General features: G+C 39.1%; 3 protein-coding genes and 10 non-coding genes across 15 annotated transcripts; 12 read left to right on the top strand and 1 right to left on the bottom strand.

Moving 5' to 3' along the window:
• The first annotated feature begins 2108 nt into the window (after nt 1–2108).
• Nucleotides 2109–2190, top strand: trnas-uga (transfer RNA serine (anticodon UGA)). Its single transcript has one exon. It is a non-coding gene; the product is annotated as a tRNA-Ser (tRNA).
• Nucleotides 2191–2609: 419 nt separating this feature from the next.
• trnal-uaa (transfer RNA leucine (anticodon UAA)) lies at nt 2610–2722 on the top strand. Its single transcript has 2 exons — nt 2610–2647; nt 2677–2722. It is a non-coding gene; the product is annotated as a tRNA-Leu (tRNA).
• Nucleotides 2723–2853: 131 nt separating this feature from the next.
• Nucleotides 2854–2966, top strand: trnal-caa (transfer RNA leucine (anticodon CAA)). The gene is made up of 2 exons: nt 2854–2891; nt 2921–2966. It is a non-coding gene; the product is annotated as a tRNA-Leu (tRNA).
• A 128-nt stretch (nt 2967–3094) lies between these two features.
• trnal-caa (transfer RNA leucine (anticodon CAA)) lies at nt 3095–3207 on the top strand. Its single transcript has 2 exons — nt 3095–3132; nt 3162–3207. It is a non-coding gene; the product is annotated as a tRNA-Leu (tRNA).
• Nucleotides 3208–3338: 131 nt separating this feature from the next.
• trnal-caa (transfer RNA leucine (anticodon CAA)) lies at nt 3339–3451 on the top strand. The gene is made up of 2 exons: nt 3339–3376; nt 3406–3451. It is a non-coding gene; the product is annotated as a tRNA-Leu (tRNA).
• Nucleotides 3452–3583: 132 nt separating this feature from the next.
• trnal-caa (transfer RNA leucine (anticodon CAA)) lies at nt 3584–3689 on the top strand. Its single transcript has 2 exons — nt 3584–3621; nt 3644–3689. It is a non-coding gene; the product is annotated as a tRNA-Leu (tRNA).
• A 131-nt stretch (nt 3690–3820) lies between these two features.
• On the top strand, nt 3821–3933 carry trnal-caa (transfer RNA leucine (anticodon CAA)). The gene is made up of 2 exons: nt 3821–3858; nt 3888–3933. It is a non-coding gene; the product is annotated as a tRNA-Leu (tRNA).
• A 131-nt stretch (nt 3934–4064) lies between these two features.
• trnal-caa (transfer RNA leucine (anticodon CAA)) lies at nt 4065–4177 on the top strand. Its single transcript has 2 exons — nt 4065–4102; nt 4132–4177. It is a non-coding gene; the product is annotated as a tRNA-Leu (tRNA).
• Nucleotides 4178–4308: 131 nt separating this feature from the next.
• trnal-caa (transfer RNA leucine (anticodon CAA)) lies at nt 4309–4421 on the top strand. Its single transcript has 2 exons — nt 4309–4346; nt 4376–4421. It is a non-coding gene; the product is annotated as a tRNA-Leu (tRNA).
• A 132-nt stretch (nt 4422–4553) lies between these two features.
• Nucleotides 4554–4666, top strand: trnal-caa (transfer RNA leucine (anticodon CAA)). Its single transcript has 2 exons — nt 4554–4591; nt 4621–4666. It is a non-coding gene; the product is annotated as a tRNA-Leu (tRNA).
• Nucleotides 4667–9310: 4644 nt separating this feature from the next.
• On the top strand, nt 9311–21509 carry cnn1b (calponin 1, basic, smooth muscle, b). The gene is made up of 7 exons (XM_088436812.1): nt 9311–9558; nt 15370–15491; nt 16397–16463; nt 16634–16771; nt 18839–18955; nt 19081–19227; nt 20035–21509. Exons 1-7 carry the CDS (start codon nt 9499–9501, stop codon nt 20278–20280), a joined length of 897 nt encoding a protein of 298 aa, XP_088292938.1. The 5' UTR covers nt 9311–9498; the 3' UTR covers nt 20281–21509.
• Nucleotides 21278–25255, bottom strand: elof1 (elongation factor 1). 3 transcript variants are annotated; one of them, XM_088436815.1, is made up of 5 exons: nt 25155–25255; nt 24817–24932; nt 23163–23294; nt 23022–23092; nt 21278–22182 (listed from the first exon to the last, which is right to left on the bottom strand). In XM_088436815.1, the coding sequence occupies exons 3-5, from the start codon at nt 23276–23278 to the stop codon at nt 22118–22120; spliced, it is 252 nt and encodes an 83-aa protein (XP_088292941.1). In that variant the 5' UTR covers nt 23279–23294; nt 24817–24932; nt 25155–25255; the 3' UTR covers nt 21278–22117. The 3 variants fall into 3 exon arrangements, with proteins under 3 accessions (XP_088292941.1, XP_088292942.1, XP_088292940.1); XM_088436816.1 differs by lacking the exon at nt 25155–25255 and having other exon boundaries at nt 24817–24960; XM_088436814.1 differs by lacking the exons at nt 24817–24932; nt 25155–25255 and adding an exon at nt 24347–24605.
• Nucleotides 24862–27026, top strand: tmem205 (transmembrane protein 205). Its single transcript, XM_088436813.1, has 4 exons — nt 24862–24982; nt 25490–25596; nt 25668–25831; nt 25963–27026. The coding sequence occupies exons 2-4, from the start codon at nt 25497–25499 to the stop codon at nt 26263–26265; spliced, it is 567 nt and encodes a 188-aa protein (XP_088292939.1). The 5' UTR covers nt 24862–24982; nt 25490–25496; the 3' UTR covers nt 26266–27026.
• Nucleotides 27027–27996: the final 970 nt, after the last annotated feature.

A 27996-nucleotide genomic window follows, 5' to 3' on the forward strand; every position in this document is an offset into this window, starting at 1 on the left:
AACAAACCAAGGCATGCATTACTTGTTATGGTACATTTTATTTTGAAGCAATGGCTGGCCTCCTTATAACATTTGGCTGCTTTCCCATCATGGAGAAGATTGGCAGGCGGCGCATTCTCCCCTTATATTTCATTGCGCCTTTCTTATCTCTTTTATTCACTCCTCGGTAAATGCGTCTTATCCTGCCTTGGTCGTTTTACTCTATGTTCACCACTATCAATATAATCGGTGCTGAGCAGGTTATCCAGCATAGGTTATTAGGTTATCGTTTGTCACGATTCCCACTCCCACCTCAAATATTTGGGCACGACTGGATTCTTTTTTAAAAGAAAACAATAAAACGTGAACTCTCCAGGAGGGGGAGCCTCAATAGATTGAGGCGATCTGGGCTGCGTGCGCACGTGAGAGCTGCGACCGGCCTTAAGGGGCTTGGTCAGAAGTCTGTGTGAGGAGCTTTACCAAACATGGTCACGTACAGTAACAGGAGACTCAATGTGAATTTCAGTGTGTGGTCACAGAAACACCAGCACCTGTACATAGATGCACAAAAACGCAATAGTGATTCCGCAATCAGACAAATCGGCTGATTTATTTGACTTTTCACGTCGCAAGAGCGCCATGTACGTTTCCGTAACCCCCGCAAGCTATTGTAAGTCAAATTAAATTGAGATCGCATCTCTATAAATGTCAGGTCTTCTCTTTCCCCTTTTACGAGGTCCAATATGTGTTTTGAATCTGTGCTTTATGAGCGACTATCATATACCGCATCGGTTTAGTTCATATACAAATGGATCAGAAGGAACATGGAGAAGATCTCTCCCAGTCTTGGAGAAGTAAAAACAAATCAAGAATCAACATTCCAGACCTCGGAGCGGCTATAAAGTGAACTGATTTTTTTTACAAGGTGCTTAAAGCCTCGGACTGGCATTTGATAGAAAGAACTTTTTAGGACGGCTTGTTAATGAGTGGCACCTTTGTGTCATCGGCGACCTCGCCCAAAGATGTATTTTGTCAGGTGCCCATCCCAGCGTGCCAGAAGAACTTTACGTCATGTCACGAAGTTCAAACTGGAGGCAACTGTTTTCTTTTTTTTTTGGGGGGGGGGGGGGGGGGATTTGATGAAACATTTGTGATCGTTTGGATTCTTGAGCGGCTGGAGCAGAGTTGGAATGCAAATAAGTTCACATGCACGTGTCATTCATGGTGTGAATTCTAAAAGTAAGCATTGGCGCTAGTGGTGTACTTTCTATTACTTATGTACTCTTGTATGTACTATTATATGAAATCCTAAATTAACGTTTTAACAGGCAGTAATATTGGAGGGGGAGTGGCTCACTGGCAGAAACCCGAGCTCAAGTCTAGCTCACTACAGCCATCGTGTGTGGAGTTTCCCTGTTCTCCCCGTGCCTGCGAGAGCTCCCTCCGGGCACCCCGTTCTCCTCCCACCCCTCAAAAACATGGCAGGTGTATTCGAAACTGTAAATTGTCCTTTGGTGTGTCCTGCGATTGGCTGGGAACCTGTCCGAGGTGTCCACCGCCCAAAGACCGCTGGGATAGGCACCAGCCACCCAGTGATGATAAGCGGTGACAGATAATGAATGGATAATATCAGAGGGAATAGAACCACAAAAGTGGATCACAATCTATTCCGAAATGTAATTGCAGCAAAATAGTTTGCTGAAGTTTGCTGTGATATGATGTCACATTGCCACCATATATTAAATCATTCAATGCCAGGGACGTTTTTTCACATTTTTTTTTTAATGAGTCCAGACATTCAATCCCAGATACTTAAGAATTGATCTCAGATTTAAGTATCTGGAAATTAATGTCATTAACATTACAAACTTAAGTCGCGATTTGAGACATAAAGGGACAATGTGTAAGACATCCCTGGCATTGAATGAGTCGAAATGCTAGTTTACTTTCGATACACTACAAATGAAAAACATTCTTCACTCTTTTTTTCAGTTCATAATGTCTGCCACAGATGTCAAGCTTCACCTCTGCCAGTGACGCTTTTCCAAACCAGAATCATCACTTTTCTTCGCAGCGTCAAACTGCGCTTTCGACTTTTTTCTTGCAAGGCTTTTACAATCGATCTTGCAGTTGTCGTGGCCGAGCGGTTAAGGCGATGGATTTGAAATCCATTGGGGTCTCCCCTCGCAGGTTCGAATCCTGCCGACGACGCGCTTGCGATTTCCCATTTGATTCTTTCTTCTCTTTTTGGCTCCAGTGCACGACGGGAGGAGCATCGGTTGAAAAGATGATACTCAAATGACATTTCAGTTTATCAAGATACAGATCGAATTAAGTCATGCTCATCGTTTTTGTAAACACAACATGGAAATGGTTTATATCAACAGTCCTTGGAACGATACTTGTTGAAAATTTATCAAACTGGACCCGGAGTTGGGAACTCCAGCGACCAGTCTGTCTGTTTTCAAAGTCTCCTCACATCCCACCCAGTTCAAATGATAAGCCAATCAGTGAGCTTGGTGAAAACCTGATTATGTTCTTGGTCATTTGAATCAGGTGTGTTGAAAGTGAGAGACATCCAAAACAGGCTGGACATGGATTTAAAACCCACTGCTCACCTCCTTTCCTGTGTCAGGATGGCCGAGTGGTCTAAGGCGCCAGACTTAAGAGGTCTTTCCGTCTTCAGGAAAAAGAGCTTTCTGGTCTCTGAATGGAGGCGTGGGTTCAAATCCCACTTCTGACAATGACTTTTATACACACTGTTTGCTTTTATTCTCCAAAATAAACAACTTCGTGGACATTCTCTGAGATTTTTGGCCGATATTTGACTGTTCTGTGCCATTTTCAGCTTTTGTTTTCTGGCATTTCATATATGTCAGGATGGCCGAGTGGTCTAAGGCGCCAGACTCAAGGTGCATTGCCTTCCGTGTTCAACTGGGCATTCTGGTCTCGGAATAGAGGCGTGGGTTCAAATCCCACTCCTGACAATGGATTTTGAACGAAGGATCTCCTTTTATTTCCAAAAATAAACAACTTATGAGCATTCTCAGAGTTTTGTCAAATACTTGACTGTTCTGTGCCATTTGGAGGCTGTTTTTTCCAAAGGTCCTTATGTGTCAGGATGGCCGAGTGGTCTAAGGCGCCAGACTCAAGGTGTGCTACCTTCCATGCTCAACTGGGCATTCTGGTCTCTAAATGGAGGCGTGGGTTCAAATCCCACTCCTGACAATGGCTTTTGAATGCAGGAATTGTTTTTATTCTCCAAAACAAACAACTTCATGAACGTTCTCTGAGATTTTTGGTCGATATTTGACTGTTCTCAATCATTTGTAGGTTTTGCTTCCGATAGTTCTGTATGTGTCAGGATGGCCGAGTGGTCTAAGGCGCCAGACTCAAGGTGCACTACTTTCCATGCTAAACTGGGCTTTCTGGTCTCTGAATGGAGGCAGGGGTTCAAATCCCATTCCTGACAATGCATTTTGAATGTAGGAGCTACTTTTATTCTCCAAAATAAACAACTTCATGAGCATTCTCTGAGATTTTTGTCCACTATTTGACTGTTCTGTGCCATTTGGAGGTTGTTTTTTTTCTAACATACATATGTGTCAGGATGGCCGAGTGGTCTAAGGCCCCAGACTCAAGGTGAATGACCTTCAGCAGGGCCTTCTGGTCTCTGAATAGAGGCGTGGGTTCAAATCCCACTCCTGACAATGGCTTTTGAATGCAGGAATTGCTTTTATTCTCCAAAACAAAAACTTCATGAACATTCTCTGAGGTTTTTGTCCGCTATTTTGACTGTTCTGTGCCATTTGGAGGTTATTTTTTCCTGAGTTTCGCATGTGTCAGGATGGCCGAGTGGTCTAAGGCGCCAGACTCAAGGTGCACTACCTTCCATGCTAAACTGGGCGTTCTGGTCTCTGAATGGAGGCGTGGGTTCAAATCCCACTCCTGACAATGCATTTTGAATGTAGGATCTACTTTTATTCTCCAAAATAAACAACTTCATGAGCATTCTCTGAGATTTTTGTCCGCTATTTGACTGTTCTGTGCCATTTGGAGGCTGTTTTTTCCAAAGTTCTGTATTTGTCAGGATGGCCGAGTGGTCTAAGGCGCCAGACTCAAGGTGCATGACCTTCCATGCTCAGCTGGGCCTTCTGGTCTCTGAATAGAGGCGTGGGTTCAAATCCCACTCCTGACAATGGCTTTTGAATGCAGGAATTGCTTTTATTCTCCAAAACAAAAACTTCATGAACATTCTCTGAGGTTTTTGTCCGCTATTTTGACTGTTCTGTGCCATTTGGAGGTTATTTTTTCCTGAGTTTCGCATGTGTCAGGATGGCCGAGTGGTCTAAGGCGCCAGACTCAAGGTGTGCTTCCTTCCATGCTCAACTGGGTGTTCTGGTCTCTGAATGGAGGCGTGGGTTCAAATCCCACTCCTGACAATATCTTTTGAACACAGGATCTGGATTTATTCTCCAAAATAAACAAATTCATGAACATTCTCTGAGATTTTTGTCCGCCATTTTGACTGTTCTTTGCCATTTGCAGGTTGTTTTTTCCTAAGTTACATATGTGTCAGGATGGCCGAGTGGTCTAAGGCGCCAGACTCAAGGTGTGCTACCTTCCCTGCTAAACTGGGCGTTCTGGTCTCTGAATGGAGGCGTGGGTTCAAATCCCGCTCCTGACATAGCCTTTTGCAAACACTATCTCCTTTTATTCTTGAAAGCAATCAGTACTTTGCAATTTAGTTTCCAAAGACTTCCAGCTTGGGAAATTTCATCATAGCCAAGTGCTGACCAGCACTTGGCAAAAGATGTGACCTCTTAGACCAGGGGTGTCCAAACCCAGTCCTCAAATGATCAGGTCATCAGCAAGCTCAGCCTGATGACGATCCTGATCATTTGAATCAGGTGCGTCAGGCAAAGAAACCTGGAAAACATGCAGGACAGCGGCCCTCCATGACCTAGTTTGGACACCCCTGTCTTAGATGAAAATGTGACTCCTTCCAGAGCGAATTGGGATTTCTGTCTCCAAAAACCCACTGCTGAAAGTACTTTTTGCTGTGCATTATCAGGTACCGTTTATAGGTTTCGTTTCCCGCGATTCCCGACTGTTTCTGTGTCTGGATGGCCAAGTGTTCTTCGTAAACCATTCACTCGTTGAGTTGGGCTTTCCGGGCTCCAAATGGTGGCGTGGTTCATCCTCTGTCTTGACAATTGCTTTCAAACACGAGTCTCGACCCATCTCAACTACAGGTAGGAGTTATGATGCCATGAACTCAGCCTTCAGACCTCCTCTTAGTTGTACGGGATCTTAAGGCCTTCTACCATAAATAGCCAGGGAGAACAGAGTGAGGAGAGTGCTTGGTAGGTGGGGAGAGTGAGTAACTGAAACTGCTCTAATCCCTCTTTTTATCTCCTCTCCTTCCTCTCATCCAGTAGTTTTGCACCCTTTCACAAATTTCAATCCTTGCTCCTTTTTTTTTTTTTGCAGTCTCCTACATGTCGTGTTTAATTTGGAGCTCCCCCAAGCACCTAAAAAGTCTTTTTGAAGATGTTCTGCCACTGATGTATCTGAACACTGTGAAATAGTCTTTCTGGAATGTGTCACGCAAATGTCTTTTAGTGCCAGTGGAAAGAAAAAAACGGCAAATTATTACAGGGTAATATAAACAGCTTTAGCGCTGCTTATGTTCATGCCTTCCAAATTAGGCTTTTGAAAAATACAGACTTGTAATCATCAGTGGCTGAGTAGCACGGAATGATTACATATACAACTGCCATTATTGTTTCACTTTATATACTCCAACCAATAAAGTAGCGAGACTTCTTTTCCTCAAACGAGTCCTTATTACTCACAAGTCACACTCCTTGTGATACTTGCACACATTTAAAGTAGCTACAAGTAGCAAATTAGATGAGACGTCGAGTCGAGCCCGAGCCAACGTAAACAATAAACCCTGCCACGCAGTAAATATCAGACTGTGGTCTGTTATTTTTGGTGTGAGGGATTCCTTTTTCACAAGACGTGGCTTCTCTGTCGGCAGAGCCTCTTGCTTCTCCCATCATGCCCAAATAAAGTGTCCATTCCACGGGTGCGCTGCCTCTTCTTCTTTCTGAAATGTTTATAGGACTCTCGCTTGGTGTGTGCGCCTGTGTGTGTGTTCACTGAATGTGTGTTGGTGAGTCAAGGGTGAATTAATGAGTGAATAAGGTGTGACACTCAAACGTTATCATTCAGCCCATTTTCAATGCGGCTTATCCAAATCTATTCTCACATCGGTGGTTCGAGCGCGTCTGACTCAGGAAGGGGGAGGGTACGCACTCAGCAGATTAGCTTTCACTCAAAGAACTGACGCGCTGTTGGTAGACGATCATTCCGGTGCAATTTTCAGCCTCGTTTTCGGTAATGCACCTTTACGTGAGGCATCTATGTTCTTCTTGTGGACCGTAAATAAAGTATATGCATTAGGAAACAACTGAGCTGCAATTGGTCATTATTTGAGCCCCGAGGAGCTGCGATGTGATTTTCAGTCGACAGCAAGTGGCAAAATGGCCGCCCCCGAAGATGGGCTCGAAATTGGTGGTGCTGCTTGATTCATATTCCACATCTACATGAAACTATAAGTTATGTTAAAGTAAACCTCTGGATTGATTTCCCTTCAGAAATTGACTCAAAAAATGTTCGATAATTACTACAAAACCTCTGGCGGACGTTTATTTGAGTTCAATCTTGGAATAATGTGAAATCATCAATAAAAAAAAAATAATGTCTCAAAGACTTGTCAAAGCTCTCTTTAATATTTTAATACAATTCTTTTCAGAAGTGCTATGAAATACATGTGCTGACTGTCAATCTTCAGCCAAATGTTGTGAGAAGGTCAGTCAATGTTTCAAAATAAACGGTAGCGTAACAAGCAATGTATGATAGAAATGGCCTTGGTACACTTTTATTTTGAAGTTCCTGAAGCATGATCGTGAAAAATAGACCATTTGATTTTTAAATGTTGTTTTTCAGTAGTTCAATTATCTGTTGTCGTCCCGCGTTGCCGATGGTGATCCATCAGCTTGTGGACATTGCCGCAAGATATTTTTAATGGGATATAGATGTTCATGTCATTCAGTCCAAAGACAAATTTGTTGTAAGAGAACGGTGAAACTTCACAGGTTAGTGAAAAACTGCCACATTGGCGTACTGTATATCATCTGAGGTCACTCAATGTGTGTGTGTGTGTCGATGATAGTGCGTGTGTGGACTCTCATTTTCCTATGTACCATCTGTCCATTCTGTCCCCTCTCGCCATTGGATTGGCATGTCGCCCATGTGTCTGCTAGTGACACAAACAAAAGAAAGAGCACGGGGGTGAATCATGTTCTCTCTGGGGAGCCACCTCCTCTCGCTCTGCTCCACAGACCCCCTGAATCTGCTGCATTCCTTCCCCTGTCATCATGCTTCGGCGAGAGAGAGAGAAAGTGAATAGGAGAGAGGATTTACTCAATGTAAAAAAAGGAAACATAACGTAATTGAGTGATGTCAGCCTCTGCCTGCACTCCTATGTAAAATCATTCCCAATTGTGTGAGTGCTGACGTAAAAAGACAATTGTGCGGCCTGACATGTTTTTTTTTATTTTATTTTGAAGGAACGGTGACAGAATATGAATGTAGTCAGAGGATGGAAGAAATTTAGTTTGGTGAAACTACACTGTACATGGGGCGGCACGGTGGAAAAATATTTTGCACCTCCACCGCATAGTTCTTGATTTCTTGCAAGTTTGCACGTTCACCCCTTGCCTGCATAGGCTTTCTCCGGGTCCTCTGGTTTCCTCCCACAATCCCTAAAACATGCACGGTAGGTATATTGGACACTCTGAATTATCCTTAGGTGAGTTTGTGAGTGTGAATGGTTATTTGTCTCTGTTTGTGATTGGCTGGCAACCAGTTCAGAGTGGAACCTATTGCTTGAAGACAGCTGGGATAGGCTCCAGCATGCCCGCGACCCTCTTGAGGACAAAGAGGTAGGAAAATATGTTTGCTTGAGTATAGTCCATCTATGATTTGGGAGGACAAAAATATATATTATTACATATATGTTTGACATCCAATTAAGATGATCAGATGGAAAAATCAGCCACGAGGTGGAGAAAATCGCCGTTGCAACAAAATACAGTGAATCAAGCCACATATCTGGGATAGGTTCCAAAAACAAAAACATCTTTGCTTTATTTTCTCAAGATCATCGTGTCAGGTTTTTTTTTTTTTTTTATTAACTGTCACAACTGTGGAAAAACCAAAGCATTTCACAGAGTTGATCATATATGGACAACAAGATCAGAGCCACGAGAGCCTTAGAGAGAATGGTGACCAACAAATGGATCTTGACAGAGAGAAAGTTCTAGAGGGAATCCCAGGACAGCAGTCCTTTACTAATCTAGGCTTAAGGGTGGGTGGCCCCACACGAGACTCTTAAATGAGAGGCAAAAATCATCTCCCGGATCACAAAACTGTGAGAAACAAGCCTTTATGTTCTGAGTCCATGGTTGAACTTTACTTTATTTCATTTTAAGAATAGCACTACTCATTGATCATCACTACTTGCTGAGCAAGTAGCACACCGTAGCACACTACTGCTACTCAAAACCCCAAAAGAATGACACTTAGAAAAGGTAAACCTTATTGATCAATATAACTTGCAAGAAGAGTCTCACTGGAAGTGGAACAGCAACAATTTATAGCCTTCATCAGTTACCACTATGTGGCAAACAAAATATATAAAAATGAAACTTCAATAGAGTTTTTCTGTGAAAACAATACAAACATATTGTCCCTTGTACAAATGTGCACAGTTACAGTTGTTCTGCTACTAATATGGTAGTTTTTTTTTCTTCCTTATTTGTTAATGAATACATTTGAAGTTCAATGTCCTCCAGGCAAATGCCACGGCTGACCACATCACAGGATCAATTCTAATTTAAAAAAGAAAGAAAAAGAAGAAAGAAAACAAGAATAACAATCTAACGTAAAGTATACAAGACATATGATCACTTTTTACATCTTTTTATATCTTAGCTTATAGACTGCAGTTGAGCAGTCCATAAACCGTATATTGAGATGACACATATTTCTATATTTTAAGTCACGTAATATAGTGACATAACTTGAGCAAAAGTGCATCTCGGCATCAGTGCAAAGCATCCCTGGAAGTGGAAAAAGTGACTGATTGGATCTAATACCAAAGCGATGACATCACCGGCTTCGATGAGGAAGCCGCGTCGTGATTGGCCCGGAGCCTAAGCCAATCACAGGCGACGCAGTTGGGAAGCGTTTAAAACACTTTCTGAAAAGTGTCGGAAAGTCGCCTCCACACTTCAGCACCAAGTCCTAACGGAACGGCTTCGAATAAAAAAAGATACTTGCGGATTTTTGGGGACTTTCCCGCGTGCTTCTTTGTCCTGGACTCCGAACGCTGACCTGCGCGTCCATTTTTAAATCTCATTGTAAATAGACTCAGTTAGCAGCACCATGTCACAACATTTCAGGAGTGGACCAGCGTTCGGACTTTCTGCAGAGGTTAAGAGTAAGGTAAGATGGGGTATTTTTCTCAACCTTAAAACGTGTGTGCTTTAGGGCAAGTTTTTTTTGTTTTATTTTAATTCGTTGGCCAAAGATGCTTCCGTTTTGACCCAAACGGCGACTGTGTTGCGGTAGAGTACAGTACCTGTCAAAAACTGCGATAGATTTGCGTTGGAGCAGTTCTTCTTAATTATAATCTGCAAAGCAACTTTTAACTTCTTTTTACAGCATTTATTCAGGTCAAAGATTTGCTTAAGCAGAAACAAACCCACGTGCATCAAAGTGCTCGAAAAAAACGAGAAAACATTTTGCACATCGACCATAAATAACATCATCATCAATAAAAATTGCACAAGTACACCTAAAACTAACTTTTTAAAGTGACAAAAGGAAAAAGAATTATAAACCAACTTTTTTTAAAGCATTTACACAGGTCAAAGCAGAAAAAACTCACATGCATCAAAGTGCCTGGGAAAAAAAGGGCCTAATACAAACAAAATTATTATCTATTAAAATTAAGTAAAAATATACTGTGTGGAAGCAATACAAGTAAACTTTCAACAACTGTTACCTACTTTTTCCAGTGTTTATGTGGGTTACAGGTTAGTCTAAAATGGAATAAAATAACCTCGTGCATCAAAATGCCTGATTTTTTTTTTTTTTTTTAATCACAATTACACTTCCCTGGGATCATCTGCGCTTGCCCCTTTATTATTAGAAGCACTGCTTTCAAAACATTCGACTGGTGCCATATATTTCTCACATTTTTTCCCACAATCATGGTAAGTACAAGCTGCAGGAACATGTGATTGTGATGAATTGAAAGTATACATTCATTCGTGGCATAACTTGAATATTTATACAGTTTCCCAAACTAGACCAAAATTAGAAATGTGTTTCTTTCTAAGGATACAAACAAAAATAATAAAACAAAACTTTTTAGCGGGGAATTTATTTTAATAAACGCAGACATAAAATCATCTTGCCAGGAAACATTTGATGAACATTAAATTAGTTTATTGAATTAGAAAAATCTTTTAAAAACTGATTGCTTTAGCCGATGGGAAACTGACTCAGTTTTATTATTTTGTATCCGTCAGTATGGCTGAAAAGGAACAAATATACCGTACTTGTCCAATTGAATCTGTTGGTGATTAAAAAGTTTGGTTTGTATGTTTTTTGTTTTGTTTTGTTTCTGTAAACATTAGCAAATTGGGGTCCATGCAAAATCTGCTTTCTAAAAGGGGTCCCTGAGAGTTTGAGAAAAAAATGGAGAACTCCTAACCTAAACCAACCCGAACCCAACTTTAATCAAGACTTTCATTTTACTTCGGAATCGGATCGCAGTTAAACACTCAGAGACAAAACACATTAAGCGACGTCTGTCGTATCAGTAAATCACATCTTCATGGTTTGTGAGCAAGTTATGGAGCAAGATCTGGAAAAATACCGTTTTCAGCTCCTAATTTGGATGAAAACCAAATTGTCCCTCTACAGTCAAAGTGTTTACTCGAAGTGCAGCTGGTGTTTTAGCTGGGTTAAATGACACAAAGGAGCCCCAAAAAAAAGTTAGTTTGAGGGGGCAGGACAACATTTGCTGTCCAAATTCCTCCCAATAAAGGGTTATTTATAGTTGTAAATGTTGATTAGAAATGATCAACCAAAAGTTACCACTTTGACAAAAAAATGGGTTATGGCATACCAACATTTTTAAATGATATAAGTAAATCTTTTTTATTTAAGCCTATTTGCCCCTTTCTTGTATGACAATACCAGTTCAAAAAATATTTTCAGTTGGAAGCTGGCCAGGAAAAATGTCTCCCCCCAAAATCTACACTTTCTTTTCTGTAACTCTACTGAACATAAAGAGTTGCAACAAAAACATAACTTCCTCTATGGATGGAATTCAAATTGCAAAAACTCTTATTGCTAAATATTGGTACAAGACAGTTGCATTAACACCCTTTTAACCAGCACCGAACCTGCAAATTGCGTAACCGGTAAAGAATATTCCAAGCATTTCAACTTCCAATAAGCGGGATTTGATGATACAGCAGGATTCTTTGTTTTCCCTCTCAGTCGGCTATTGTATGTTGTGATGAATCAGAGCAGCTCAAATTCACTGTGCGGAAGGTCAGACTGTAGTTCTTCCAACAGCAATCCAGTCATCGTCATTTTTTATAGTTTTGAAGATATCTTCATCAGAAGGCGCGCCTTGTTTGCTCTTTGTTGGGATTCAGCGTCGGGATCATAGATACTTTGTTGCCGTGAGTTATTTGATGTGTTAACTGAGTCCTCCTGTGACAGTCAGATGGTACGTTCCAGCATGGGGACGTCAGGGGGGGCGCGCACATGAAACGGGGAGGCCGACAGGTACGTCGCTCATAAACAAAGGGCCTTTTAAGGAGTGACCGGGGCCCCGGCTCGGAACCTGAGAAAGTGTGTTTCGCCTAAACAGTTTACATGGAAGACAGGAATGACAAAACAGTGTCCTGACAGAACACAGCAGGACAACAGCTCGTCTGCTTGAAACAAGGTCATGCCAGCAGCTCACCCGTGAATTTGGGAGATTTATCTAGTGGACCCTCCAATTTTGCGTATTTCAACTCACGTGTGGTATTCTGCAGAGTTAATATTTGTAAAAACAGTTTTTCATAATACAACAATTTAAGGTGCTATGCAGCACGGTTTTGTTCTCTGCTTAACACATAAAGTTGGATTGGATTGAATTGGAAGTTTGAGCCTATCCCAGATGACAATGTACTTCCCGCAAAGCAAATATCGTTCACCTTCACGTCATTTAGCGTCTTCATGAAAGTTTAGGACAGAGATGAAACTGTATGAACTTCTCACATCGTGGTTATCTGATGGAAATATTGCAAAAGATAAAAAAAAAAAAAGAAATGCAAAAGAAATACAACAGCAAAAATACAGATGCATGCACTGAAATTCAGTTGAATTGTGATTTTTTTTTTTGCATGGGAGGAAGTTTAAAGTGGAAAATTAAAATAGCACTTTCATGCACGTAAGATCCTGTGAAAATCTTCAGCAATATGTTTTCATCTTTTTCTTTCTCTTATTTCTACTAGCTTTTTTTTTGCTCTCCAAGGCGCATCCATTTTTTTGTGATGCACCACAAATGGTTCATTGTAACTGTTAAATTATGACATTGCAAGTAATCGCCGATTTGGCGTAAAATGCCAAATATTAAGCTAATCACATCGCGCAAAAGTCTTGTGTACCACAAAGTCAACCGTACTTGTCTCTGGTGGAGATCAACAGGTGGAAGGGCTTCTACATACAGTGGGTGTCAAACTGCAGTCCTTGAGGGGCGGTATCCTGCGTTTTCCATTTTTCTCACACCCGATTCAAATGATTAGCTTATTCACAAACTCTGCAGGAGCTTGAATATGATCTTGATCATTTGAATCAGGTGTGTTGTCGATAGAAGGCTGGAAAACATGCAGGATACCGGCCCTCTTGGATTATATGCCGCTACTAAATGATGTCTGCCATCTTGTGGAAAATAATAATATTGCAACTTCAAACTGATTTGATAAGGGGAATTCTTTGCTAACATTTGCAGGCAAATATAAATGTAACAGAGTACATATTGTTTTTGCAATATTCACTATACAGTATTTCGATCGCTTTTTATCACATACATGTATTATACCGTATTTTTAGGACTATAAGCCGCAACTTTTTTTTTTTTTTTAAACTAGCCACCAGGAGGCAGTCACCAGGAAAGCAAATTTGCATATCTATACAAGGAGTCAATTTGTGGAGCATCAATGAAATAGAACTAAAAAAATGTGACTCAACGGCTGTATTCAAAATGAGTATTCAAAATATAGTATTAAAACGTAAAAAATGAATAGGACCATTTTTTTACGTGTAATTTAATATGTATTTGATTGTATACGTATGATTACATATCTGAATTCTGTGTAATGTGTTTATATGCTCACACTGTTGTAAGCGTAATTAAAAAAAAGTTTTAAAAAAATGTATAAAACTTCCACATACCATCTCTGTGTAAAAATATGCTGTTATGACCTGCGGCTTATAGTCCGATGCGGGTTATCCATGACAAAAATGTTTTTTTTTTTCTCAATTTTTGTGGTACGACTTATAAACCGGTGCGGCTTATAGTGTATGAAATACGGTAAATATTATTAGAATATTGACCTGTCCCGTGAAGTCCTGTGCTTCAAGTTCTTTAGTGATTTACTTTGTTCACAATTATAATCCAATCAAACAATTGAGAGGGGTAAAAAGAGACAACTTGATCTTTTGGGTTGTTTACACAAGTTTATCACATAAGACCCATTTGCAGGCTCTGAATGACAAATCACGGGATGTGCTATTGTGATGCGGTATTTTGCTAAAGGCTTTCTTTAACGGTTTAGAATAATGAAACTGATATGACGCATTGACTCGGAAGTAAAACAGCGCAACCAAAGCACCTTGGCTTGAAGCGGGACCTTTCCGTGTTGCCTTGTCTTTATCAGGCTGAATGCCATTCACTGTAAAAGGGAATACTCTCAAAAAGCCAGACTGCCAGAGAGGGAGTGAGAAATATGAGCTTGGCCCGTGGACAAGGGAGAGTAGGTTAGTCAGAGGGAGGGGGGAGGCTGGCGGAGTGTCTGGGAAAGCTGTTTCTCCCAAGTTTGGTGTGATCTAGTGGAAGCTACACCATCCCCATCCCTCCGGCTTGGAAATGTTGCTTGTGTTGGCTACTGATGTCAGACCGTCAGGACCTATCTATGACACAGTCGGGAAAGGGGGACAGAAGTAGACGCTTTCTTCTTCCCCGTCGACATGCTTTAAACAGACCGCGCTTGGAGTGTGCCATTTGCTGTATTTAAAAAAAAAAAAAAAGTTTTGTCTTGTTTTTACAGTATACATTGACTTGATTGTTAGTTATTTCATGTAAACTGTATTTGTTATATTCCAGTTTCTTATACCACTACAGCAGAGCTTCTCAATTATATTTTGCCAAGCCCCCCTAGGAAAGAGGAAACTTTTCCCCACTCGATGTGCTAACTATAAATAAGATCATTATTTATAAAAATTGTATACGCGTCCCTAAACCTGTATCATTTTTAACACGAACAAAAAAACAATATAAATCAACTTTCAACAACTATTGATTCTTTTTACAGTGTTTATATAGGTTACAGCTTAGTCTAAAACTGAAAAAAATAACCAAGTGCATCAAATTGCCTGAAAAAAGATGAACATTCTTATTTTTCAATTAAAAAAAAACAAAGCTTTTTCCATGGGGTCATCTGCGCCGTCCGACATCACCCCCCCCCCCCCCCCCCCCCCCCCCCCCACTACTTGAGAAACACTGCACTACAGTAATTCCTTGAACAACGAGAATACACTTGAAAGTCTTTCTTCCCTTCAAATTGCTCTCTTGTTTGATCATTATGAATACAAAAAAAAGTTCGTTTTTGTGACAATGAATTAAGAGTGATGAATTACTCTCAATTAAAAGGCTTTTAAAACCACTTTAAAATAAACATCACAGTCATCTTAATTAAAGGCAATTACAGAAAAACAAAAACCAGATGCTGATCAAAAGAGGGCTATTTGTCCTTGCTTTTAAAATCAGAGCAATTTTTGCTTCACATTTTTATTGTGGACCTCAAAGCTGTCGCAAATACAAACAGACGTCTTATTTTAAAGGCTGTAAAAAACAGTGATCAGTGCAGTAATTTACACACACACGCAATTTGCATCAAGTACTTGAGGTCGAGTTGGATCTTGGTTTCGCCTCATCATAAAGTTCAACCCTTGCTCTGTCCTCAGTTGGCTGGGAAGTATGACCCTCATATGGAGGATGCGCTAAGGCTATGGATTCAAGATGTTACCAGCAAGAAGATCGGAGAAAACTTCATGGAGAGTCTGAAAGATGGCGTCCTGCTCTGCGAGTAAGTGTGTTTTCTGCTGCCATAAACGCCAAAAGCTACATCAAAAGCTCTGCCTTTATAATCGCACGTCAATGCTTATTTTCTATTGACACTGGAAACGTTTTTTTGTGGAGTTAAATATGGAACTATGGAACCAACAAATATGCAGGGCCCAGCCATTTAGCGTCTAAATTTTAGCCTAGCATTCTTTTTCACCTGGAACTTCGAGACAAATGTGATAAAACCAGCCTGGCTTTCATATTTTACTTTTTTAGTTCAAATTTCAAGATTCTTAAAGATGTGTTTGGGTTCATTTGAACCACGGCATAACACGGGAAATTAAATGTTCGCTGAAATCGTAGATTTAGAAACAAGGAATTAAGTAACAGTATTCATCGGTGAAAATTATTTTTCAGACGTAAAATATCATTACAGGCGATTAAACTAATGCATAGGTGTCGAACTCCAGTCCTCGAGGGCCGGCATCCTGCATGTTTTCTGGTTTTCTTTCCCCAACACACCTGATTCAAATGATTAGCTCATTAGCAAGCTCTGCAGGAGCTTCCAAACGATCCCAATCATTTGAATCAGGTGTTTTTGAGAGAAAAGGTTTGAAAACATGTAGGATACCGGCCCTCGAGGACTGGAGTTCGACACCTGTGAACTAATGCAAAGCATATCCATTTTCAACCTGGCATATTGCTGAAAATTATTGCTGACATATTCCATTTGAAAAAGCACCCTTTAGCAGAAGTGGTTTTGATCAAACAAAATGATTAGTTAAGGCTGAAACTGGAATTCTTTTGATCAATCACTTCCATCTCAAAAAGAACAAAACGAATAGTTGCGACAGAAACATAAAGTAGAGGCTTAGTGTGATGAAGTTCCACATCATCATCATCATCATAATCTCTGATTCTTTGCAGACTCATTAACGTTCTCCAGCCGGGCTCTGTGAGAAAGATCAATCACTCCAGTCAAAACTGGCACCAGGTAATGACGGATCCACTTGTCATGTGATCTCTCTTCTATTGTATTGAAACTAAGATACAACACATTGGATTAGTATAGTTGATTGAAATAAATAAATATAAAATGCACGAACACCATGTAAAGCTTTGATTGATTTCCCAGCTAATTCAATTCTTCTTTGTCCTCCTCAGTTGGAGAACATTGGCAATTTTGTCCGCGCGATCACAGAGTACGGCCTGAAACCTCACGACATCTTTGAGGCCAATGACCTGTTTGAGAATGTCAACCATACTCAGGTCCAGTCCACTCTCATCGCTCTGGCAGGAATGGTGAGGACGAAATTTTGCAGTTGGATTTATCTTAAAATAAATACATGGCAGGCATGTTCCATCAAAAACAAACAAAAAAAAATACAAATAAATAAAACTTACTACATAACATCATGCAAAATATCATGTAGTGCAAAATATTATGTATTTAGTAGCTTTCCTGCACTGTGCAGGATTTGTAAGGTGCATGCATTAAAGTGACTGTTGAAGTGAAATAAATCAGTTTCATTACATCAGTCAAATTTTTCATGAATCCCACAAAAATAACAACCATAAACAAGCCTTAAAATAAATACATCAGACTGCAACCTGTGTCTGTGGATCTGCAGTCTTCCTGGTCGTGGTAATCAACAAAGGACTTTTTCTTGTTATATCTTTGGTCCAAAAGTCTTTCTCCGTGCTAAAATGTGAGGTGTGGCGCCTCCCTGCAGAAGTCGCGATATGGTTCTGTTGTTATTATTTCTCAGTGTGGCTGGAGAATGAAAATGAGCATAGCAAACTTGCCTGGCAAAACAACTCATTAGGATCATTCTTCCCGTGGAATGAGACAAGATTTGAAGGAGGGATTTTGTATCGAGGCAATGTTATAATCAATTTAGAATTTTCTTTTTCCTATTTTGACATTTAGTGGATGGATTATTTTATACTTTCAAAGCCGCAGTCCTCCCGTTCCAGAATTCGGACATCGCTGTCCTCAAAGGAGCGTTTCTTCTTTTTGAAATGCAAACAAACTACTGACTCTGGACCCAAAGAGCTACTCGCCCATGTTACGCCACGCGCTTGTGTAAAGGTGACCTCAACACGCCGAGGTCGTTGCACTGCAAAAACATGACCAAGTTTGCCGCTGTATTTTGTCTTCGGAGGCAACCTAGTAGTTTATGTTGGGAGAAAATTCTTCAATGAGTCTTTGCAGAGAGGAGAAGGATCACTGAACGTCACAGTTAAAACTGAAAGTTGGAGAGTAAAAATTACCGGTAGATTAAAGCCATTACAGAAAATAATGCTTTAACTATGACTGTGATTAATTGATCGCAGTTAATCTGAAACCCGTAAACACACTACCAGACTGCATAATAAAACGTTGGCCCTGTAATCATGTCTTATTTTAATGTTATTTGTCATTGAAAAACATGGAATTAGAACATGAAGCTTTTCTATAATATTCCGTAGCGAAACTAAATAAAAAAAATTGTGTAGCAAACAACAAACTAAAACTACGGTGGCCCAAAGTGCAAATCACACAAACAAAAAACGAAGCAAACAAAAAATGGTAATTGAAAATAAAAAACACAAACTTCTGTAAGAGAGAAGCAAACAAGAAAAAAGAAGCAGATAAAAAAGTAGTAAACAAGAGAAAAGAAGCAGATAAAAAAGGAGTAAACAAAAGAAATAAGCAAACAAAAAGTAAATGAAAAAAGAAGCAAACAGGAAAAAAAGCAGACAAAAAATGAAAACAAAAAAGAAGCAATCGCGAAAAAACAGCAATACCGTTTTAATCTCTCACGTTTCAAAAACACCTTACACTAGAGAAGCACACAAGATAAAAGATGCAAACAGGTAAAAAGAGGCAAACAGGAAAAAAGATGCAGACAAGAAAAAGGATGCAAACAGGAAATAAAGCAAACAAGAAAAAACAGCTATATCGTTTGAATCACTGGTAGCGCTTTTTTTTCTTTAAAGGAAAAAGAAATTCGAATTAATGTGCTGTTGAAAGTTGTTCACATCCAATCAAGTGGCCTCTTGTCGTCCTATCAAGAATGAGTCCACACTCCTTGCTTTTTTTTTCTTGCGTGTGTTTCTTGTTTGCTTCCTTTTTCTTGTTGCTGTCTTTTTCTTGTTTTGTTTTTCTGGTTCCTGGTCTTTCTTTCCCATTTGCTTCTCTTCCGTAAGGTGTTTATTTTTAATTTTTTTGCCATTACTTTATTTTGTTTGCTTAATTTTGCTTTGTGTGATTTGCACTTCAGGGCCAGCGTACAAAACACATCCCGCAGTGAACAACAACTTATAAAATGATGGAGTAGAGCAACGCTGCACAAATGCTCACACTTTTATTCCATATGTCCTCAGGCCAAGTCAAAAGGCTTCCACTCCAAATATGACATTGGGGTCAAGTATGCGGAAAAGCAGCAGCGTCGCTTTGCTCCGGAAAAGCTCCGGGAGGGACGCAACATCATCGGTTTGCAGGTCAGAAGCAACATCATCTTCCACAACAAGCTCAAAGATAACATCATCAACACAGAAGAAATGCTACAATGGATCGCACGTATTTCTATTCAAATAATATTCACAGATGGTCATTTTATCTCTAGATGGGCACCAATAAGCTCGCCAGTCAAAAAGGGATGACTTCATACGGCACGAGGCGCCATCTTTTTGACTCGAGGATGGGCATGGACAACCCGATGGACCAGTCCACCATCAGTCTACAGATGGGTACTAACAAAGGAGCCAATCAGGTGAGAAGACACAATATTCATTCGGGTTATATGCGTTGCATTTTTGTTTTATTTTGTGACCAAATTGACAAGTGGCTGTTATTTTTGTGGGCTTTAATGAAAAATTTGACTGAATTAATGAAGCTAATTTATTTCACTTCAACAGTCACTTTACCGCATGCACACATGCACCTTACAAATCCTGCACAGTGCAGGAAAGCTACAAATACCTAATATTTTGCACGACATGATATTTTGCACGATATGTGGTAGGTTTTATTTATTTGTTTTTTTTTTTTTAATGGAACAGGCCTGCCATGTTTAGCACTATCATATTTATAGAAAATAGATGGCTGGATGAATACTTTCATAGTTTTTCCCGAAATTTTCACCATGAACAGATATACACATTTGCTTTACTGGGGGATTGTCTCCTGGTGGCTAGGCAAAAAAAAAAAAAAAAAAAAAACAGCAGATAAAATGTACTGGACTACAAGCCGCAGGTCTCAAATAATGAGAAAAAAGTTGCGGCTTGTAGACCGAAAACTACGGTAATTAACTAAACATTTATATAAATAATGAAACGTTTAATTAATTGACACTTTCAATGAAACATTTTTTTTAACATTTTATATTTAATTAATGAAACGTTTATTTAGGTAATGAAAAATTCAATTAACAATTTCCTTTAATTACGTAAAGGCACATTTCTTTAATTTTGTCACTTCCTGTCCTCAACTCTGCTACTTTAATGCAATATTCATTTGACAAACGATGGATGGCGGCTAGCCGGGGTGATTTCTTTCTTTCTTTGTATTTTCTCCGCAGTCCGGAATGACTGCGCCGGGAACAAGGAGGCACATCTTCGACAAGAAGCTGGAGCTGGAAAACTGCGACACCACCACTATATCGCTGCAGATGGGCACCAACAAAGTGGCCTCCCAGCAGGGCATGACCACCTACGGCCTCCCCCGCCAGGTTTACGACAACAAGTACTGCGCCGCCCCCGCCGACGCCTACTACAACAACGGGAGCGAGGCGGAGTTTGACGGCTACAACCAGTACTCTGACTAAGAGAACCGCAAGCGACCTCAAAAGCCCCTCCCACTTCTTCTACGCTAAACTTTAGATAACCAACCGTGACTTTGCGACGAGCAACCCCCCCCCCCCCCCCCCAGACTGTTATTTAAACACAGATTGTCGCCTCCATCCCCGCCCTTTTTTTTTTTCCCGAATTATTTTCTACTCTTGGTAAACGTTTGTCTTTCGGCGGGTATCGCAATAGTTAACTTCATCCTTAAAGGTATTTCATCACTGACCCCGACACTCAATATCTTTGCTATTTATAGATCATTTTTAAGAACGTTCTAGTCCTAATTAGACAGCCAGACAAGACAGAATTTGGCAGTTTTAGTCATGGACGAGTTACCGCGTTGGTGCTACTGACCTTTGGGAGTGCAATCAATGTCCACATTGAAAGTTGGCAGGCCCGTGGAAACCCCTCCCCCTGGCCATGGCTGACGAGTGGAGTTGCAGGACTAATATATTTACGGCATATGGACTTTTTTTTTTATGAGCGCCTATATTGATTTTCTCACCCACTTAATAATTAGCCACCATTCCAGGTGTAGGCTATTCCGCTGGATGTGTGGAACGTGACCTCAAATTTTGCCGTTTAATTATAATGAAAACCTATGGAGAGGGTCAATAAATTATTTAACTTGAGTAGAAAATTCGAATTGCCTTTGAGCTCTCCCCAGCTTGATGCTGTTGCTTTTTTTTCTTTTTTTTTAAAGATACCGTATCGTATTGCTGTACCTCACCAAATGTCTTGAATTTAATGTTGCTAATAGTGCCACGAGCTGCTGCCGGATTCGTTTGTTAGGAAATAAGGAATATGCGCATAATGTCGGAGTACATATTTCAGATGATGAAGTGCCACAGTGTGGTTCATATTGTTGAGATTTACAGTCACTGCGCTCAAATTGGTAGCCTTGCAGCTTTGGAGTAGAGCACCATCTAGCGTTTGAAAAGTTTCACAAGACAAAAAAAAAAAAGCATGTGAACCAAGTTCAACCTTTTAACATTCCTTTATTTGAATAAAAATGCATTTTAGCAATGGAGATAGGATTTTTACAGTGCATTTACTGATCCGCGTATTCTAAACTATATCAAACGTTGAGTCAATCGTAAAATGTCACCTGTGAAAAAGTAGGCTGTGTTTCAACAATATTCAAATGTCTTTCTATTTTAGCTTTCACTAAACATGACATTTGTGCAATAAAAACACTTGAAAACTGAAATTCTGATGTACTGTAATGATCTCAAACACAAATCAGAAGTTTGTGTTTCTTAAAAGAAATCAAATCAACTTTTTTGGAACAGTTGCAAAATACAGACCATTTAGTTTCACTTTAACTCTTTGTACATACTTGACTTAAACGTATTGATAAGATAATATTACACAAGTCTTTTTATTTATTCATCATTATTATTCATTGATTGAAATGAAATCAACTAGAAAAGATCTCTAACTAACAACAAAAAAATACCAGTGGAGAGCATAATAAAAGGTATAATAACGGCGATTTTACAAACAAGTTTCTCCGAAAGGGACTCAAATAAGAAATACAAATAGTGAAAAATATAGCTGCATGGAATGACATGATGAAATGTGAAACGCTGGGTTTGTTCCACGCATATAGCAAAAATGTATGAATCTAAATGCGGGTAAATTAAACACTACGTATTTCAGAAAAATGCTAACCAGTGCTAACCATATACATAAATAAACACATTGCAAAGTTGACATATGATTCCTCATTCAATGTAGCATTTATGGAAATACTGTATAGCTATGGTGCTTCGCGAAACAAGAAGCTGATGTACCAGTTGTGGGGTGAAGAAATGATCACTGATTGGCTGCCTCACACGCATCTATCCAGTCACTGTAAACATCCACCGGTTCCGAGAGATCTGTTGAAAAATACTTAAGGAAATTGCGAAATTTTGAGAGGCATATTCCCAAGCTTAACTTTTCTTCAACACTGCAAAAAGTTCATTTTGAGAAGATAAAAAAGCCTAATAATAATAAATATATTCTATTTATATCTTGCGTAGCAAAAAAAGATAAGACAGGAATGCTTATTTTAAAGATAATAAATTTAGAATTTTCTTAAGATTTCTTTGCTCAAAACATTTATATTTTTTCTCATAAGATAAAAATGTGATTTTGAATTCTTAGCTTTTATTATAAGAAAGGACCTACTCATAAGCATCGTTATAAACATTTACAGCAAGGTACCTACGTTTTCCCATAATGTATATTAAATTACACATTAGAATTATGTCTACGTAAATCTTCTGCATTGCAGTCATTGCTTCAAATTAATAAAATCATTCAAAGTATTCTATCGCAACCTGCTTAAATTAAGAATTCCTGACTGGTTTCTGAACTAAAATCGTTCCTAAAAACATTCAGAAAAAAAAGTCATGAATTAGATTTTCCTGGCAAGAAAATAATTCTTACCCCATTGGCAGATATTTTTGCTTAAACAAGAGAATTTGCCTGTGATTATTTGGTCCAAAGAGACTATGTTGTTGTTGTGTTGAGGAATTTCACTGATACAAAACTAGTATAATACTATTATATATAATTAATATTTCTACAAATTGCACCCTAATGCAATTTGAAATTTGCATTCTTCTAGATTGAAACATCGGAAACACTCAAAATTAGTTGAGGATGAATACTAAAGAAATATGACACACGTTTCACCTAAAAGTCTGAAAGGCATTTTTTTTTTAAAGGATACAGGTTATCGGCGTCTGGAACTCCTCCAAGCAAACGCTGCATGAAATAATTCCCGTGTTTCGTGTTCGCTCCCTGGAAAGAAAAAGTATTTGTCGACGAATGCTTCACAGTGTGTTCCCAAGGCGTTTTGAGCTGAACTTACATTTTCACATCGCAGGATTTCTCGTGGTTACAAAACGGGCATGTGAACTGGGTGTCCAAGTTGCCTGTCATTTTTTTCTTGGGGGGAGGCTTTCGCTTGGATTTTCTGCGTCCCATTTTTCTTGTCCTTCAGCTGAGAAAAAAAATGTTCATGATTCACATTCATGACGCTCCAAAAACAATGAACCTCAATGTATTCTAGGAAAATTCTAAATGAGAGAAAAACAAATCCATACTTGATTAATCACACTTGATGTCAGTTATACATTTAATTTAAAGTATAGATGAGTAGGGGGACAGGAAATCATTAGATGGAATGGAGTGTATTTGAAATAAATATAAGTACTTAATAAATACATATATTTTGCAGAGAGTCATTATGGGACATGACAAGCAGTATCTGGATTCCACTTGCTTGATTTTTGCTACAATAACTTTGGATTTGCTTGAAACTTGAAAGTTTAGACGAGGACACATTTTTGGATAGGGCACAGGTAACTTCATTTAGGATTTCTACTTCGTGTTAAAACATATGTAATTTAACTAATTTGACTAATTAAATAAAAGGTAACCGCGAGACGCATGATGATGACGTCATAATGTGTAATGTGTCGCAAATGGATATTTCCGTCACACTTTTGTCTATTACTGATATTACCTTGAGAAATGTTAATTAAATCTTGCATTTATTGGTTTCTTAAAAAAAAACACTTACAGTCCGAATTCTGCTTAACGTTTTAGAATCGTAACATTTAAATTGGTTGGCTAACCAAACATTAACGGATAGCAACTGCAAATAAGGAAGCATCACGAGAATGATGATGATGATGATGCTTTCAATGTCTGTCTTGCTCCTTGTTTAGGGTGAAGAGAGCCGATGGTTTTTGGATGGTTCGTGCGGAAAATGAAAGACAATGCAATTGCCTTGCGTTAGCCTTACACGCTATTGTGCATGATCTTGTTAGCCTTACATGCTATTGTGCATGATCTTAATCACAATATGCCTTGCAGGTATCCACAAGATTGATAGATGCTATTGAGGCATATACTTCCAGACTTCGTTAGGAATATAGAATCGCATGCATTATCAATTATCTCGTAAAGTCTACTATTAAAGTCACCACAGTCCAAGAGCTAGTTAGCAACATTGTTTACCAATTGAAACACGATGGGAAGCAAACGTACCTTCGATAGTGTTATTCCAGTTCAAAGATCTTGCTATTCGGATCTAGTATTATTTTATTTCCAGAACCTGTTTTTATTTTGCAGAAAGACGCTCCAACAGAAATAATATCTTTGATTCTTGATTTTACTCCCTTTTGCGGATACACCAGGGTACAGTGGTGACGTCACTGGAAAAAAATTCCGAGCATCAAATTTGTGAATGTTTACAATCGTAATCGTCTCAAGCACAAAGTGCAGGGACTTAATTTTTACACGGTTCATTTCTAAAATTTCACCATGTTTACTGAGGTAAAGTATCAATCAAAAATCATGTAACGCAAATTCTGATTAAACTGATATCAGGAAGTTACGTACTTTACACATTTATGTATATGATTTTATACATGCAAACATTCGTCCTTTGACTACAGAGCAATAAATCGGAATTTGTAAAACAAATAATCCCATAAAACAAGGTTACAAAATAAAACCTGTTGAGATGGGCGTCCTCAAGTATTTTCCCAAAATACGATTGGTTGGCGTCACTCCTGAAGGCGGGGTTGTGGAGAACACAGGAAGTCAGAATCATCGTTCACTCGGCTGCACTCTGAACGATTGTCAAGTAATAACATTGAATTTCAGACGCAGGAAAATAAGGTTTGTCCCGATTTTTTCTTGCTTTTAATATTCGGAGTCGTCGCCCGAGCTTGCACCATTGCTTATAAAACACAAACAAGACGACCTTGTGATGATCATTTAATACTTCCAAAAATTACTCCAAACTCCAACTGTGTAAATACGTAGGATTACAAAATTATGAAACGTTTACCTTTTCATCTTGCATATGCATTTCTTTGATCAAAAATGCCTTTCTTACGCAGTTTGTTTATACAAACATGTCCTTATCTGTTGCAAGCACAAGCTTCACCCTGTAAGATACACTCTTAACTGTTTATCAGCTTGGAACATCATTGCTTTTAGAGAGAGCGTAAACACGAGAGAACACTTTGACTTAAAACGAATTTAAAGTGCGGAATTTGCAGCCTCTCGTTTGACATAATATTATAGATGTACATCTTTAGTATTATTATGAATCCAGCATACTTGCTGTGTTTTTTTTATGCCTTGCGAATGAATTAACTATTTATCCATCACTTCATGTAGTGTCACCATGGCAACAGAGGGGGTTCCCTCAGACCTGATTAAAGTGTTACACCTCCTGGTGCTTTCCTTTACCTGGGGCATGCAGGTCTGGGTCTCTTTTATTGCAGGTAAGAAGAATCATATAAATTCAGAATTTAAATGCGCTCGTCTTTTTAAATTTTACTTTCGATGCCTGCAGGTTTTGCTTTGGTGTGGCAGGTGTCTCGGCACACCTTCGGCCTAGTGCAGAGTAAACTCTTCCCAGTTTATTTCTACTGTCTGCTGGGAAGCCATTTTGTCAGCCTTGCGATTTACGCAGTGTATCACCCAAGAGAGCTGCTGGACACACATGAAACAGTGCAGGTAAAACTTCGTATTATCAGAGGGGTGTCCAAAGTTTTTCAAATGGCCCCCCCGACTGCAGTTTAGACACCCCTGTGCTGCCACGTTTGCAAATGTTTGCTTATGTTGTCTTGGATTGTGTTCTTTCGCAGATGATTCTATATTTTGTGGCGTTGGTGACGGCGGGTCTAAACGCGCAGTGGTTTGGTCCGGCAACAACTGAGCTGATGTTCCAGATGAGGGAGGTGGAGAAGGAGCACGGTCTTGGCAACCAGGTCGGACTGAGTGCCGAAAAGGAAGCGTACGCTAAACTCAAAGAGCGAGACCCAAAGTATCGAGCGTACAAAAGAACGTTCGGCCGCAACCACGGGTTGTCCAGCCTCTGTAATTTGATAGGAGTCATCTGTATCACAACTAATTTGGTCTATACTGCTCTAAATCTATCTACGATTTAGACATGGTAAGATGTCAGGGTCTAATTGGGTCCAGCTATCCAAAATCATAAATAAATCACATGCGTTATATGTTATATTTTTGTAATATTGTAATCTAACAAAAACATAAATGTGTATTATCATCACTGGAATGAATGTCAACATTGGCCACCCAGGACTCTAAATTGTCCTTAGGTCTGAATGTGAAACATTAAGAAATCACTCCATTTTCACATCAGAAACGTAATACCTGAGGAAAGCATGCAGAAAAATCTGAAGTGTACTAAATAAAAGCAAACTTAATAGTGAATTCTGTGGCTGGGTGTAGAAAAACAGTATAGAAGCTGGAATAATGGATGTTCGCAACATATGCCATCTAATCTCCGTGTCTGGGCCGTGGCTGTCTCATACATCTCCAGTAGGGGGCGATGTTTGAATACTTTCAAGAAATGTTATTATTCGCCTTGTTTGAAAAGAAGTGCGTTTACAAGTTTAAATGTCAAGTTGTTAGAGATCTTGAGGTTCATGAGTAAAGTCTGAACCAATTTTCTTGGAGATTTTCATGTTATATTAGATGAGGCATAATTTTTTGGGCGACCAAGCGTGATTCTAGTAAAGGCACTTATAGTGAAGTCGTTTACCGGTTAAAGTGGTTGCGCAAGTACAATTGATTCTTTTCCGCATTTTACATTTTATTGTTTAACTGTTTTAGTGAGTAATTTTTGATTCGTATGAATGAATGTTTCTAACAAATAAAATGGCACTGTGTGCTCAAAAATGTATTCATTTGATTGTTTTATTTTACGTCTTTCTTTAAATAACAAAAAGGGAAACTGACAATTAAATATCGTTCCTTCCAGGAAATCTTGCAGTCAACCATCTTTAAGCAGAGAACAAGTTTGTCTAGTCGTTAAATCGTGTTTACAGGTGATGGGTTCATATCAGATCTTCTCATATGGTCAAAGATGGCAATTGCCAAGGATGATTCAAGAAATGTCTACTTAAGTGTGGGTGTGTAAGCAAGAGGAAGTACTGAGACAAAAGAATTTTTTCTGCCATTATCCTCATTCCTAACACAAGGAAGTGGCATTTTGTGTGGAGGTTGCTGCACAACTGTATATTGGAAGATGTTTATACCTTTCTCAATTAAGTTCTTTTTTTTGGGGGGGGGGGATTTTGACCCAACTTGACCCAAAAACACACGGAGGCTGAAATATTACATATATTGTCAAAACATGATGACTTCCAATATGCCCACACACAGCATTAGCCCATGTCGGGCTTATTTATTGCCATTCAAAATTGGAAATATGGTCAATTTTAGACATATTGAAATCTTGATGTTTTATCATGCATTTCCCCGAATTTTTGCATTAATCCTTTCAATGGCAACTGCTGAACAGGGCGCAATAGAAATTTTGGTGTTGACAGCCCAAAACTACCGGGTAGCGCTAGCAGTCAATTTAGGACATTTGCAAGCCTTTCAAAGACTTTGATGATTGGCTTAGCCTGGACTTCCATAATACAAAAGTCTTCAACCGTCATAATACTCTAATTATGAGATAATAAACATACAGCGTAATTACTTTTGCGTAAAGCATGTTTACATTTTTTTTAAAATACCGGTATATTTTTATCTAACTTTTAAAACTTTCTAAAACAAGTACAACATCACTATTATTCACAAAACTTTTCAACTTTTTCATTTATTAAAAAAAAAAATCAGCTCATTTTTATACTTTACCAAATAAT

The sequence above is a fragment of the Hippichthys cyanospilos genome, chromosome 16, assembly GCF_059441005.1.
Source record: "Hippichthys cyanospilos isolate Australia breed blue-spotted pipefish chromosome 16, RoL_Hcya_1.0, whole genome shotgun sequence".
NCBI classification, from domain to species: domain Eukaryota; kingdom Metazoa; phylum Chordata; class Actinopteri; order Syngnathiformes; family Syngnathidae; genus Hippichthys; species Hippichthys cyanospilos.

Bases quoted from the DNA above. Each gene is read 5' to 3' on its own strand.
- cnn1b (XM_088436812.1), top strand. From the start codon at position 9,499: ATGTCACAACATTTCAGGAGTGGACCAGCGTTCGGACTTTCTGCAGAG. The intron at 15,492-16,396 runs GTAAGTGTGTTT...GATTCTTTGCAG, and splicing joins GATGGCGTCCTGCTCTGCGA to ACTCATTAACGTTCTCCAGC. The intron at 18,956-19,080 runs GTCAGAAGCAAC...TTTTATCTCTAG, and splicing joins GCAACATCATCGGTTTGCAG to ATGGGCACCAATAAGCTCGC.
- elof1 (XM_088436815.1), bottom strand. From the start codon at position 23,278: ATGGGACGCAGAAAATCCAAGCGAAAGCCTCCCCCCAAGAAAAAAATG. The intron at 23,093-23,162 runs GTAAGTTCAGCT...TTTTCTTTCCAG, and splicing joins AAATCCTGCGATGTGAAAAT to GGAGCGAACACGAAACACGG. The intron at 22,183-23,021 runs GTATCCTTTAAA...ATTTTTCAACAG, and splicing joins GTTCCAGACGCCGATAACCT to ATCTCTCGGAACCGGTGGAT.
- tmem205 (XM_088436813.1), top strand. From the start codon at position 25,497: ATGGCAACAGAGGGGGTTCCCTCAGACCTGATTAAAGTGTTACACCTC. The intron at 25,597-25,667 runs GTAAGAAGAATC...CGATGCCTGCAG, and splicing joins CTGGGTCTCTTTTATTGCAG to GTTTTGCTTTGGTGTGGCAG. The intron at 25,832-25,962 runs GTAAAACTTCGT...GTTCTTTCGCAG, and splicing joins ACACACATGAAACAGTGCAG to ATGATTCTATATTTTGTGGC.